This window comes from Nematolebias whitei, chromosome 2 (genome assembly GCF_014905685.2).
Source record: "Nematolebias whitei isolate Nwh7 chromosome 2, NemWhi1, whole genome shotgun sequence".
In the NCBI taxonomy this organism is placed as follows: domain Eukaryota; kingdom Metazoa; phylum Chordata; class Actinopteri; order Cyprinodontiformes; family Rivulidae; genus Nematolebias; species Nematolebias whitei.
In genome coordinates this window covers 4,271,782-4,286,677 of record NC_056499.1, presented here as the reverse complement: position 1 = coordinate 4,286,677, position 14,896 = coordinate 4,271,782, and the positions used below count along the sequence as shown (strand labels likewise).

At 39.7% G+C, this 14,896-nt stretch overlaps 1 protein-coding gene across 1 annotated transcript in view; it reads left to right on the top strand.

The window, feature by feature from the left end:
* Window positions 1-11,230, top strand: part of galnt18b (UDP-N-acetyl-alpha-D-galactosamine:polypeptide N-acetylgalactosaminyltransferase 18b) — a 149,402-nt gene extending 138,172 nt beyond the window's left edge. The window contains exons 8-12 of the mRNA XM_037692780.1: window positions 1,342-1,479; window positions 4,726-4,821; window positions 8,670-8,672; window positions 9,507-9,671; window positions 11,186-11,230. Of these exons, the coding sequence (XP_037548708.1) occupies window positions 1,342-1,479; window positions 4,726-4,821; window positions 8,670-8,672; window positions 9,507-9,671; window positions 11,186-11,230 (447 nt within the window). The remainder of the gene's footprint in view (window positions 1-1,341; window positions 1,480-4,725; window positions 4,822-8,669; window positions 8,673-9,506; window positions 9,672-11,185) is intronic.
* The last annotated feature ends 3,666 nt before the right edge of the window (window positions 11,231-14,896 follow it).

Sequence of the window (14,896 nt, the reverse complement as noted above, 5' to 3'; positions counted from 1 at the left end):
GTCCAGCAGCTGGGTCCAGCAGCTGGGTTCAGTAGCTGGGTCCAGCAGCTGGGTCCAGCAGCTGGGTTCAGTAGCTGGGTCCAGCAGCTGGGTCCAGCAGCTGGGTTCAGTAGCTGGGTCCAGCATCTGGGTCCAGCAGCTGGATGGGTCCAGTCCAGTTAAGCTTCAGGTGGGTCGCTGGCAATAAGTCATCTGGACTTTTTTTTTTTACCTCATTCAACCAGCCGGTCAGCGTGCAGCTGTTGATCCAAATTGGATCGTCAGCCACGCTCATCCACTGACGCAATCAAAAGCCCGACACCAACCTGTCCCTCCCATTCAGCAATTCGGTTCAGGTGCTGGCCCGGGTTAGGTATGACATCTCTAGCCACTGCCTGGTGACACAATCATGTGACTGCGACTAGTTGACGTGAAATTTAAAAACCCGCGAGATGTCTTAGTGAACTCGTTGATTCAAACCCTAATGTATGTATGTATGTGTATATACCGGTGTATGTATACACACATGCATATGTATGTATGTATATGCACAGGCCACAGGCGTGTATGTATGTATGTGTGTGTGTGTGTGGGGGGGGGGGTCTCAATAACTTCTCTTTAAGTAATGACAAAGGTCATAAACTGTTTGTGCTTTCGACAGCATCCTTCTGCTTCGCATCACGAGGGACTTCGTAGTGAAATAAAAAACACAAACCTTCAGAAAATGCTTTTTCTCAGAATATACAGTGGGCAGACTGACTTTGCTGAAACTCATTGGTTAAAATAAAAAGCAGTCAAGTTTTAGCTAAATGCTAACGGAACCACGAGCTAAAAGTAGTAAAATTCTGTCTGCAAGCCATAAAGTACATGAAGGCTAGCTAAAGGCTAGTTAAATGTAGCAAAATGACAGTTTGAGAAACTAAAAGCAGCAAAATGTCAGTTAAAAGCTAAAGTAGCAGAATAGCAGCTGAGAACTGAAAGTAGCTCAAAAAGAAAAGTAGAAGGAATATCTGTTGGAGGAGATTTTATACAGAGCGTTTTTAGGAGATCTCATTCAATCATGTTAAATGTTGAAAATACTAAAAGTTACAAAACTCAAACGCCGTAGCATCATTTCATAAATGAGCTGAACAATTTCATTTATCAATAGCTAAAATAGCACAAAGTGTGCAGTAAGAAGTTGGGCTGCAAAAAATGTTTGATAAAAACAGGAAACGGTGTTAACTCTGAATCACCGCTCACACTTACTTCTTCATGACCACTTTTACAGTTTCACTCTTCACAGATACTTTTTGTTTCTTTGTGTGTGTGTATGTGTGTGTGTGTATGTGTGACTTCTGTGTAACATGTTGCCTGTTTCAGGACTCAGGGATTGATATCGGCGATATCTCTGAGAGGAAGGCTCTGAGGAAGAGGCTGCAGTGTAAAACGTTCCGCTGGTACCTGGTGAACATCTACCCCGAGATGAGGATGTACAGCGACACCATCGCCTACGGAGTAGTAAGCTGCTGTCGTCTTCTCCATCACGTGTTCAGTTCCATATCTGCAAAATAAGCAGAACACAACTAGAACAGATCGTTTAAATCCCTCGTAATGAGATGTAGAAGGATGCTGTCAAAAGCACAAACAGTTTATGTCCTTTTTCATTACTTAAAGAGAAGTTATTGAGAGACTTTTTTTTCCATTTTCATTAAATTTTTGTTCTTGGCCTAGATACAGAGATAAATTAGTTGAAGCTTACATAATGATATGTATATTACGTTCCTCTGGAGAGCTTTGCAGCAAGATCTGCCAGGAAAACTGACAGCCAGCAGGGCAGGCTGGCAGCACTTCTAGTTGTTCTCAAACAGCCTGATTTCCACAGTCCTCCCACCTTGCATCATCATGATGTGCTCTAATAGAGAGTGGCACACAGACCTCACTGTGACAGCACAGCTTTTTCTGTTTGTGGACATTTATTTTCCTTTCACAAGCTAACAGAGATTAAACTCACACAGTAAACACAGATATAGGCAGGGTTATGTTCGTTGCTCAGCGTCAGTCGACCTTATTCTACATTTGTTTCATGCATTTCATGATTTGTCCTGTAAGGATGCCTCAAGGATTCATTTTATACAGCAGAGTGTCAGCCTTGGTTAATGTAACAAAAGTAAGTTTTACTAAAAACCATAAAGCCTTATTAGTAAAACTTTATTTTTAGAGTAGTCCCTCGCTACTTCGGTTCCTTTTCGTGGACTTGCTCTATCGCGGTTTTTCAAAGTAAGATTGGACATGACACACTGATTGATGGAGGAGCCACACGATCGGCAGGGATTTTTTAATTCTAAATAAAATATTTTAAATTATTTAGCCCCTGTGTGCAGCCCTCCTGATTCATGCTCAGTAATCCAGGGCGGACTCCAGACTTATGTTGGCCCACCTGACTAGACAAACAAGCACATATCAGGACCCACTGCCGTTTGCTTATCAGCGTGGACTTGGAGTTGAAGATGCCATCATACACCTGCTTCAGCAAACTCACTGTCATGTAGAAAAGGCAGACAGCACCGTGAGAGTCATGTTCTTGGATTTCTCCAGTTTAACACAATCCAGCCTGATCTGCTTTGTCAGAAACTTCAGAAGACTCAGGTGGAGGCTCAACCATCACCTGGATCAAAGACTACCAGACAGACAGACCACAGTTTGTGAGACTGAAGTGTTGTGTGTCTAACCAGGTGGTCCGTAGCTCAGGAGCACCACAGGGAACCGTACTCTCACCATTTCTTTTCACTCTGTACACCTCAGATTTCCAGTACAAAACAGACTCCTGTCATCTGCAGAAATATTCAGATGACTCTGCAGTGGTCGGGTGGATCAGAGGTGGACAAGAAGCTGAGTACAGGGAACTGGTGGACCGCTTTGTGGCATGGTGTGGAAACAATCATCTCATCTTGAATGTGAACAAAACAAAGGAGATGATTGTAGATTCCAGGAGAAACAGGAGCAGGTCCTACCCTATTTCCATCATGGGAGAAGAAGTGGAGGTGGTGGAGAAGTATAAATACCTTGGGGTTCACCTGGACATCAGACTGGACTGGAGATGCAACAGTGAAGCGTCTACAAGAAGGGACAGAGCAGACTGTACTTCTTGAGGAAGCTGAAGTCCTTCAGTGTTTGCAGCAAGATGCTGCATATCTTCTATAAGTCTGTTGTAGAGAGCGCTGTCTCTTCTGTCATCATCTGCTGAGGGAGCAGCACCAGAGCAAGTGACTTCAAAAAGATCAACAAGCTCATAAGGAAGGCTGGCTCAGTTCTGGGGACTCCTCTAGAACCTTTGGAGATGATTGTTCAAAGAAGGATTCTTCATAAAATGAAGAACATTATAAACAACCCTCAGCATCCTCTTCATCAGACTGTCATACAACAACAGAATGTCATACAACAACAGAGTGTCTTCAGTCAGAGGCTTCTTCAGATGTGCTGCAACGCTACAAGAGATCCTTCCTGCCACAGCCATCAGCGTCTAGAACAACTCTTTAATGAAACCAGGATGATGAGTAACCACAACATTTAATTTCCCTCTGAGATTAATAAAGTATTTTTGAATTGAATTGAATTGAAGAAACCACCGAGCACCATCAAACTGGTTGACCCACTATGTGAAGGTGCTACTTATGGGACTGAGTTTGTTGCAGCTCCTTGGACTGAAGAAGTCCTTTGGATGAAAGACAAAACCTTTCAACAAAAAGAAACCCTCCAGAGGGCCTGAGTCAACTTTGTTGGCATCGTCTTTAGTTTTTGTTGCATCAATGCTGCGTCCACATAATTTATTCAAATGATCAAACTGCAACAGAAGTGAAACGTGGCTCTGGATGCTGCAGCACTGTGTTCACAGGTATCAGTCAGTGCTACATGTTTTTTTATGTTCTCAGCACTTGAAATGTTTAGAGGTGAGCTGTTGGCAGAACAATGAGCTACCTGCAGCTTTACTGATCATCAGACAGAAGTAGACATCTCCAGAGCCAGTAGGGAGCTGGAATTATTCCCAGCTGTGTATTTTTCTGATGCTCCATGTTTGTATAATTCTCCCCTCATACAAACTAGCATCCCTGCGGCTCCCTACGGTGCACTTTGTACCTCGCCATCAGGCAGACCTTTGTCATGACGAGCACGAATAACCCTCTGGGCCTGAAAGACTGAGTCATGTTTGTGAAGCGTAAAACTTCCATTAGCATTTTTATAAAACAAAGTGACTTTAAGCAGATTCAGATGATGTTTTACATCAAACTCCCTCATGGTGTTTGCTTTATTCTTTATGCAGTGAAAACCAGGTTGTCCCTGGGATGAGGTGGTTACTGGGGGCGTAAACAGCTTTCTTCTAACTTGTGTTGTTGTTGGCACGTCCAAACTCAAACAGTGTTGAATACATTTTCTTAACAAAATCCAGCGAAGCCGCAAGCAGCGCTCAGTGTTTGGATTCTGATTCCTCCTCGCTGGCCTCGACACGATGCGCTGCAGGGACCAGGAGAGCTGACGGATGAAATATCACTCTGACGATTGATTATCTGCAAACTAGACACCACCCGTAATCACAAACAATCTGTTTTCAATATTCTGTTTGAAGCCAATACTTTTATGAACCCATTCTTTACTAGTAGATTGGCCTCACTGATAAATGAGTGTGACAAATATTTGATTGAACACTGTCACCGTATTGATCCTGCCTCTAAAAAAATCATATTTTTTATGTCTGTTTCTTTTTCTCAGTTAAAAAACTCCCTGAAGAGCGAACTGTGTTTGGATCAGGGACCGGACAACGACAACGTCCCCATCCTGTATCTCTGTCACGGGATGACACCACAGGTTAGACACTTATTAAATCTCTGTCTCTGCGCTGCTGCTGCATTTCACCTCTTTATTTTATTTCCTTTGTGGCCTTAACCTAATTTTATTTTTTCTATACTCACAAAAACAACCCTTCTTTGATGTTAAGTAGTTTTACCTAAATAATCCAATCTACTTCTCTTCGCCGCTGTAAAGATGCAAACTGATTCTGAAAAATACTTTAAACTAAAACAGCATGTTATAATCTTTGTTGTCTTCATGTCAACTATTTGAATTGTCCGTGTGCAGTTGTGCCTTTCTCACCAAAATAACTCATGAATTACTCTGTTTTAAGTAATTATTGGATGTCCATTTACAACAGATGAACTTTTACTGTCAACTTTCTTCAAGATGGCTGCCACAGTCAGCTGATGAAGACCTTCATTTAAAATTTTCCTATTACCTACTTGGAGTCAAGTCTGTTTGTTAGCAAAATATTTTATGAAACACTGAACTGATTAATGAAGCGTTCAGGAAATAATCAGAGGATAGACGTCTACAAGTCGCTGCCTTTTAAAGCCAAATCACTTCAAGACGGCCACAGCCGACCTTAAGATTTAGTTTGGTTTTAGCTGAGCATCTTTTCTAACATCCTCCAAGTGCAAAGTCTTGGTTTCAAGCATTGACATCAACTCTGAGTCTGTTAGCAAAATATCCCAAAACCATTGGATGAACTTTGTTGGAACTTTAAGAGAATAATCTATTGTTAACTCTGTCATTTTCACAGATATTGACCTAAACTTTTTTTATTGTACTCTATTAATCCCCAATGGTGAAATTATTTGAATTATTAATTCCTTTGGAGAATTGTCAAATGATGTACTTTCCTAAAAGGGTGCAGAAGACTGTTGAAGATGACAACTGTTTACAACATTCCGAAGTTCATGCTCATCAATCCAGGTAAAAATCCAAGAATGTTCAGTCAGGACATCTGGGTGATTTATCTTTTATTTTTTGCTGAGAAGAGTTGCAACTAGTGTTTACAACATTATCCAACATTTTTCAGTCAGGTCATCTGGACAGTTTCTTTTTTTTTTTTTTTTTTGTGCTTAAACATTTCACATTCGATCCAGAAGGCTTCATCAGCCAAGGAAACACACAACACAAAACGGATTCTTCCCCCAACAGCTTACTCCAACGTGGAACAAACCAGCAACATTATCTTACGGTGGCCGTGAGGTGTAAAGGAACAACCTTTGAAAGAAACACAACAAAAACAACATAAACGCAACAACATTTGAAAAAACTGTATTACATTTAGCCAAAGCAGAAATGGCCAAAGAGGAAGTGACAAAAGCGGAAGTGGACAAAGCAGAAGTTGCCAAAGCAGAAGTGGACAAAGCGGAAGTGGCCAAAGCGGAAGTGGCTGAAGTGGCCAAAGCAGAAGTGGCCAAAGCAGAAGTGGCCAAAGTAGAAGTGGCCAAAGCAGGAGTGGCCAGGATCACATTTGAAAAAAACAGAATTACATTTGAAAAAACGAAAATATATTTGAAAAAAATTAGAATTATATTAAGCCAAACCAGAAGTGGTGTGTGTACTTTACATTGTTCTGTTCTGTTTTATGTTGTTAATAAAATTTTAAAAAACAATAATAAAACACTAAAACAAAAAGCCCACCACTTCCGCTTCAGCCACTTCTGCTTTGGTTTAATGTAATTCTGTTTTTTCAAATATAATTCTGTTTTTCTCAAAAATAATTCCTTGTTTTTCAAATGTTCATTTACACCGTAGGGCCACCGAACTATCTGCAGCTTGTATTAGTTCTCATTTCTCAGTGTCTTAAACTCTCTGAACTGCTCAGTCTGGGTAGTTTTCAACCGAAGTAACCAAGAGTTTAAGTGTCTTCAAATGTTTGCACAGCGTGATAATCATTTATTCTCTCCTGCCTCTTCCAGCTCTTATTGATCGCTCCGTCCCATCGTGTCGGGGCAGATTGCTTTCAGAGACGGCTGTTGTGACACAGATCTCCCATCGTTTCTCTTAATTTAAATGACTCTGCTTGATGCGTTTCACTTTCATTACACATGGATCGATCACAACAAGTCTGTAAAAACTAAAAGATGATACGAAGGAATCACTTTTTATTTTATTTTTTTTTTAAGTATGCATTTCCCCCTAATTGATGCAAGCCACTTTGATAAGTAAATAATTTTCAAATGCTCAAAATATAGTTATGTGCAATAATACGAACATAAGAGTTAGTAAAGTTAAAAATCTCCTCTACGGGAAAGTGTTGCTCTGTTCCATCTTTGTGATTTAGTGTTGCATTTATGAGAGGAATTAATCCGTGTGTTGACACGAATGAAACAAACGTTAAAAAAAAAAAAGGCTATGCAAATGTTAGCTGTCAGTCAAAATGTCAGCTGCTTCTCTTTGATCTAAATTAGGGGAAGCTATAGATTTTGTGCTTGGGGTGTTGTAAATGAAGCAAAGACACTTAAAAAAAAAAAAGAAGAATATTTCCAAGCTTCCATTTCCAACGTGCTGTCAGCAAACACGCAGAATAACAGCTCAGCACAGACGATCAAAAAAACCAGACTGACAATAAGGCAACAACAAAAATCTTCATCACACGCTCTGGCAGCTTGAGCCGCTCCAAAAATGAGCAGCGTTAAACCAAATGAGGCAAAAAATAATAATAACCAGGAGGTTAAGATAAAACAGATTGTTTTAAAATACTTATAATTATATCTGTGCCAAGGAAGTGGGAGGCGGTTTGGGCAGAGATCTACAGTTAAGATGAGTCTAAAGAAGCATCTAATAATAAATATTAGCAGAAAAATAATGCTTTCTATATTTTGTTTTGATCATTTTAATCAAGGACATTTTTAGCGATGCTACAACAGGAAACAGAATATATTTTTTCATGTTTTTTACATTTATACCATTTTTATAAGACTCATTTGAATTTTGCTAATACATCATATTTAGGTTTTCTTTTTGTACATTTTCAAACCTGCACTCGCAAAAGGAACAGTTAATGTTTTTTGCTTTTATAGAAGCAACTATGTGAGAAAAAAAAGCAATAGGATTGAAGGTTCCCTTTTTATGTGAGATTGTATGTAAAAGTTATGAACAAATATCTTACCTGTTGTAGATGGCTCTTTGAATATTCTCACTTTGGAGAAACAGAGTTTCGTTCTGATCATCTTGATGAGCTAACGGCTCGTCTGAGCTGGACCAAGAATAAAGTGGAACGCTGCCATTTTGAAATAACTCCTGTTTAAAAAAATGTTAGCAGCATCAGCTAACTTTAACGTATAAACCTTCACGTTACTGTAAATGCCACATTACACAAATATTTATATCAAGTTTTGTGATTTTTGTGACCACAAATGGCAGCAGCAGCCATGACAGGAATATTATATTTCACCCAGAAAAACTGCATTCAAAGATCTGACGGTGAAATAAATGTTCACGAAAATGTTTTTGCATGAAACACTTTTCAAACTTTTGCAGCGGGAGTTGTTTAAGATGATAGTTTATTTTGGTCTTGACCCTGCTGGAACTGTTCGCTTGTCAGTCAGAATTAAACTGTTCTTCAAACTGAGGCCAGTCAAAGAGCGTTCTACAACAGGTAAGATATTGATCATTCTTAACCCTTCCACAGATTCGCACATCAAAAGATCTGAACTAACCCTTTAAGTAAAACTACTGATTCATTCATTCAGTGTTTCTGAAATTAAATGAAACACAGAACAAAGGAAGCAAATCTTTTTTTGTTTTAAAGCTGTTTGAGGTGTAGGTGTGGAGCTGATTAAACTTTTTTGTTGTTGTTGCACAATAATTAAAGTCCAGTTGTTGTTGTGGGCGCTGTGCCCTCACAGCAGGTCATCAGAAAATCGTTCAGGTCATAAAATGACGAGTGAGAGAGAAAAGAAGAAAAGAAAGAACATTGAAATAAATGAGTTACTTTTTCTGCTTTTTAATTACATATTGTTGTTGTTGTAACTATTTGTAATATCTCATTAAAATTGATCCCAAAACAAAGTTTTTAGGAGACATTTTGACATAAATGGAGCTGTGGAAATAAGATATAATATCATATGGAAAATGTAAAACCACAATGTTTTTAGACATTCAGTAAATTACTTTCCGGTTCTGTAAGAGTCGCAAATGAGCAACTTAATTTTATTCAGTACATGGTAAATAATGTAGCTTTTTCACTCTTTATTGTTAATTGTTTCGTGGCACTACACCAAACTGAGCTCAGCTGTGTGCCAGTAAATACATTACATGCTTCTTCTTTGTTTTTGAGAACATTTTGCAGAATTTTTTGTTTCATCAAAGCAAACAATTGCCCCTTAAAAGAAAAACTGCTGAGAATTGTTTTATCAGAGAGAGCGAGCACAGTTATGTAGGTTTTCTCCCCAAGCCTGCATTAATAATGAGCTTATTTGCATTGCCTGGTCTTCCCTTGTTATATATTCACACAAGAAGTGGTATAAATATGCACTTTTAGCCTATATGAGCATCAGCCGCATGGATTTCTTTTTTTAATTCTTAAAGAAAGCCCAAAGGCCTGCCTCATTTACTGCACAGTTAAGCACCTGTGAGGACATGTACAGCTCTGGGTGACTGATCAGCTAAATGTCAGCGGCAGCCGCCTGAGCCAGCAGCGCAGCATTACACAGTTGTTTATTTTAGGATGTTGTTTCTTTCAGAACGTGTACTACACCAGTACGCAGCAGTTCCACGTCGGGCTCCTCAGTCCCACCGTCGATGATGACGACAACAAGTGCCTGGTGGATGTGAACGGCAGGCCTCGCCTCATTGAGTGTAGCTACGCCGCAGCCAAACGCATGAAGCTCCACTGGCTCTTTACTCAGGTGACACAAACAACAACAAATAAACAGAATGTTGGTGTCCAGCCTTCTCTCGAGACTCCACTTCCAGCTGTTTGTGATAGTTAAAGTGTTTTTTAAAACTTGGTTTTGAATTTGTACCTTCTTGAAAGCGTCAAGTCCATTTATTTTCTGCATCTTATTTTATAAAGTTTTATTCTAGTTCACTTTAAAAGGCCACTTGCTCACATTAACAACTTAAACGTTTTGTTCTTAGAGAACTTTTAGTTTATTTTGCTGTCGGTGCAGCTCTAATCCAAGACTTTTATTGTCACATTTGTAGAAAATCTAATGTGTCACAAAGGACCAGTCACTCTTCACACCTCTTCAAAACCTCTCACCTTTAATGTGATCTCACTCATCTGCTGTCGTCTGGTCACACAGCTGTGGTGGGGTGTAGAAGAGACGACCCGGAGAAACAGTAAAGGGAATCTGTGGAGTGATGATGCAGTAATTTCCCCCTGGGATTAATAAAGTGTCTGTCTGTCTGTCTGTCTGTCTGTCTGTCTGTCTGTCTGTCTAACTAATGTGGCCAACACCAAGGTGATGATGGGGATTCTTTAGAGAAAATTTCAGACCACGACGACCATATTTTCGGTGTATAAGTCACAGTTTTTATTTTTCATAGATTTGTCAGTCCTGCGACTTATATACGTTGTTTTTTTCCATATTCATAACAAATTTTTTGACTGACGCTTTAAATTTCGTAGAATTGCAACAATGAGTTCTCCCATGCACGCTTGCTTCAATTGGCTGGTTGCAGGCGGAGGAATGATGCTGGAGAGCCAGCAGCTCCGGCCACGACGGACGGATGGATGGACAGACGGACGGATGGATGGATGGATGGATGGATGGATGGATGGATGGATGGATAGATGACACCGCACTACCCAGGCAGAATTAAGCTATTTTGACCATTAAATAAACGCATAATAAACGCATAATAAACACATAATAAACGCATAATAAACGCATAATAAACGCATAATAAATGCATAATAAACGCATAATAAATGCATAACAAATGCATAATAAATGCATAATAAACACGACTTATACGACGAAAGGACTTGCATGTTTTTTCCTCTTCGTGATTTTTTTTTTTTTTTTTACTTATACGCTGGAAAATACGGTATATGACCAATTTAAACCTCTGACCAACTAACATTTTGTGTAGCTTGTTAAGAACAATATACTTTGACGTACATTTACTTCCTTCACGCTGGACAACTACCTTACTACACTGTCCATCACCTACACAACAAATTACAATGTAGCTGGATCACAGTAAACTTGGCCAACCAGGACGATCATGAGGTGCTATACTTTTAGTTCTCTCCAAACAGATGTTTTCCTGTTTTCTGCATCCCAGACACTCTGCAGGTCTCTCAGCATGCTCCACACACCTACACTGGCATGAATATAACAAACTGCAGCAGAATGCAGCCATGGGTCTCACATCTGTTGTTTCAGTAATCTTGTTATCATTCTGGTTGTAGCCTGGACATCAGACCAGCATGGCCAGTCCTGCTTCAAATTTTTGATGACACAGACCATGTACTATGGATATCCTGCACCACTTCATCCAGACGTCATTGAGCAAACTGTCCCACCACCTTCATGACTCCCCATAGGTTCATGACGCTCGCTCTACAACAGATTCACCCAGTTTGCTGTTAAAATTAACTTTTCAGGAAATTATTAACATTTTTCTCCATTTTGCTGCAGAACTGCTCATCTCAGTCTAATAAGAGATAATTCTGTTGCCTTTACAGCTTTATCTAAAAAGTATTAATACATAAATGATGCACATTCAGCCAGTTTGCTCTGCCTCTTTATTTATTAACCTTTATTTATTTAACCAGACAAATCCCACTGAGATCACAGATCTATGGGAGGCCTGGGCCTGAACATGCATGTTTTTGGTCTGTGGTAGGAAACTGGAGTACCCAAATCTTATCTCTCTGACTGCATTCAATTCATTCAACTTAAATCCTTTCATTCTCTGTCTCACCCCATCTCCACGGGTGTGCTCCAAGGCTCTGTCCTCGGAACCCTTCTTTTCATCATTTACCTTCTTCCTTTGTCACATCTTCTGCAAATTTGGTGTCCATGTCCACTGCTATGCAGATGACACAAAGCTCTACTTGTCAACGAAACCAAACTCCACCCACCCGCCCTTCATCCTCACCGACTGTCTCAGTGAGCTCAATCGTTGGTTTTCTAACAATTTCTTTCAACTAAACAGTGACAAAACAGAAATCATCCTTGTTGGTACCAAAAACTCTATTTCAAAATCAGAACGTCTTCTCATCCTCCTTAACAACTCTCTGCTATCCCCCTCGCCTCAGGTCAAGAGTCTCAGTGTCATCCTTGACACCACTCTCTCCTTCACTTCACACATCAACAATGTTGCCTATTTCCATCTCCGAAATATTGACCGTCTCCGCCCTTCTCTCACTCCCGACTCCACAGCCATCCTTGTTCAGTCTTTTGACTTCCCATATTCACTTCTGCAACTCACTTCTTTATGGCCTCACCAAATGGTCCAGAATGTCATCACTCAAACCTCCACCTATAACCACATCACTCCTGTCCTGCAGCAGCTCCACTGGCTCCCGGTTAAATTGCACATCGTCTTCAAAATTTTTCTTCTCACCTTCAAAGCTCTCCACAACCTTGCCCCTCCTTACTTATCTGACCTCCTACACATCTCCATCCCCTCTCGCTCTCAGATCCTCCTCTTCGCTGCACCTCCATGTACCCTCTGCCCACCTCTCCACCATGGGGAGCAGGGCCTTCACCTGCTCTGCCCCTCACCTCTGGAACTCTCTACCACCACACCTACGAAACACCACCTCTCTTTCTCTGTTCAAGACTGCTCTGAAAACACATCTCTTTAGACTAACTTATCCTCCTTAACTTTGTTTCATGTATTTTATATTTCAATTTATTCCTGCTGGTCTTTGCACTGTGTTTGTTTTTACACAATCTTATCTGATATGTTTCTTGCTGTAAAGTGTCCTTGGGTGTCCTGAAAGGCGCTTTTTAAATAAAATGATTATTATTACCAGGAGAAAATCCACGCAGCACGAGAAGAACATGCAAACTCCACACAGAAAGACCCCAGGTCCAACCAGGGATTGAACCCAGGACTTTCTTGCTGTGAGGCAACAGCGCTAACCACTGAGCCATTGTGCTGCCATTGTATGCATTGGACACATGAATCTTTTATGAACTGTTACTTTTTACTGTATGTCATGTTGAAATTTACTGTCTAGATATTATTTTAAGTTTTCGGACGTCCCTTGACTCTTGGGTCTTTTTCTTTTTTAGATTGCACCATCTGCCTTTTTTCACAGTTTATTGCTGCTGGTTTGACAAAAAAATTGTTTCATGAGATTAAAATAGATCTGTCTGTCAAGGTTTTAAAAAAACTAATTTTTTTGACCTTGTCACCACTGAACTGCTCTACAGTTTTATATAATCGTGTGCACAAAGTGTAAAGAGGTTTTTCATGCGCTGGCTCACATGTCACGTGTTTTCACACTGATCTTTATTTTAGTTCACTTTGCATAATTCAGCAAGTGCAAAGGAAGCCTATCAGCAAGGCTGAAGCACGTCGTGTTTCTGAAATGCTCCATCATTTCTTGACACAGTTGTGATTGCACATGTGCAAAGTGTCAAGCTCGGATGGAAATAGATCTCTTTGATGCAGAAGAAGCAATTTTAAGAAACGCTCTGCAAATAAGATTTAAAAAAAGTTTAATCCGTTCTTGCTTCACGTATCATACCATTCTGCACAAAACCTTGGTAGCTTCTTCATTTCATTTGCTCTCTGCAAAAACTTCAGTAAATCTGATTATCACATGCTTTGCTGTGTAAAAAATATATAACTAGAATAAAAGTATCAAAAAATGCCCAACTATTAGTCACAGAGTATGTTAGTGGGTGGAAATGTAGTTTGGTTTGCTTGTACGAGTTGTGTGTCTGTGTGGGTGTTGCCATTTTTACTCTCCACTTAAACAAAGTGTTCCATATAAGAGACAGAAAACTGAGACAAAATCCTATTGACTAAACTACAAAACTATGACATAATGTCTGCTCACACTCAGGAAACAATAGAGCAAAACATAATGTGAACATGGCTGCTCGTTTACAGTTATATATATATATATTTGCAGAGTTTAGTTTAACTTTGTTTCAGATCTGTAATAAACATTTTGTCTTTAATCTTGCAGGCAAAGAGTTCAGAAATTACATTAAACTTTTGAGTAATGGTTTAGGTTTTAAAAAAAAATCTCACATTTTAAATTCACCTTTCAAAAAGTTTTTTTTTTTTCTCATCTTCCTGAACTGTGTAATGAAATACTTCTGATCTTTGCAAAAGGGTTAAAAACGACTTTTCCTCTTACGTTTTGTAACGTCCGTCCATCCATAGACTTTCAGAAATCCCTCCTCCAGAGACACTTGGAAAGAGCAACTCCAAGAACAACTAACTACGGTGGCCCGGAGGTGTAAATGAACAACATTTGAAAAAACGGAATTACATTAAACCAAAGCAGAAGTGGCCAAAGTGGGGTCTGCGTACCATTTGTTCAGTTGTTTTTTTTTATTGAGAAGCCAAAATAAAATAAAATAAACACATGTTTCATTATTTATTTTCATGAGGGATTAAAATACAATACAGCCATGCTTTTTGCATTTTTCACTTTATCCTCACATCAAAAATCAAACATTTGTAAAATGCCCCGTGACATCATTTGATCTAGATTTTTATATTTCACCAACATGTGTGACCCGGAAAACGTCTTGATGGTCGATACATTATATGCACAGCAGAGGTTCCGCTTTGGCTTAATGTAATTCAGTTTTTTTGTTTTGTTTGTTTGTTTGTTTGTGTGGGTTTTTTTCAAATGTTGCTCATGAACATCTCAGGGCCACCGTAACAAACAGTTTATTTACAATGAGTGAATATCAGCAAATTTCTGCGACACTGCTGGAAGGGACTGGAACCCTGAAGAGCAAGGACAGGGGTTACTTTGAAGGTCTTGGTCCTGAGGGTGATTCAAGATATTATTTATATCTTACTGTTGGAGGAAAAGGTCATGATGAGGGTCTGGTAGTTCCAGGAATCATGAAGGAGAGCGTTCCAGGAAGGTTGCATCTATCGATGGGCAAGTAGTGGAAGGTGAGGAACAGCTGGAGTG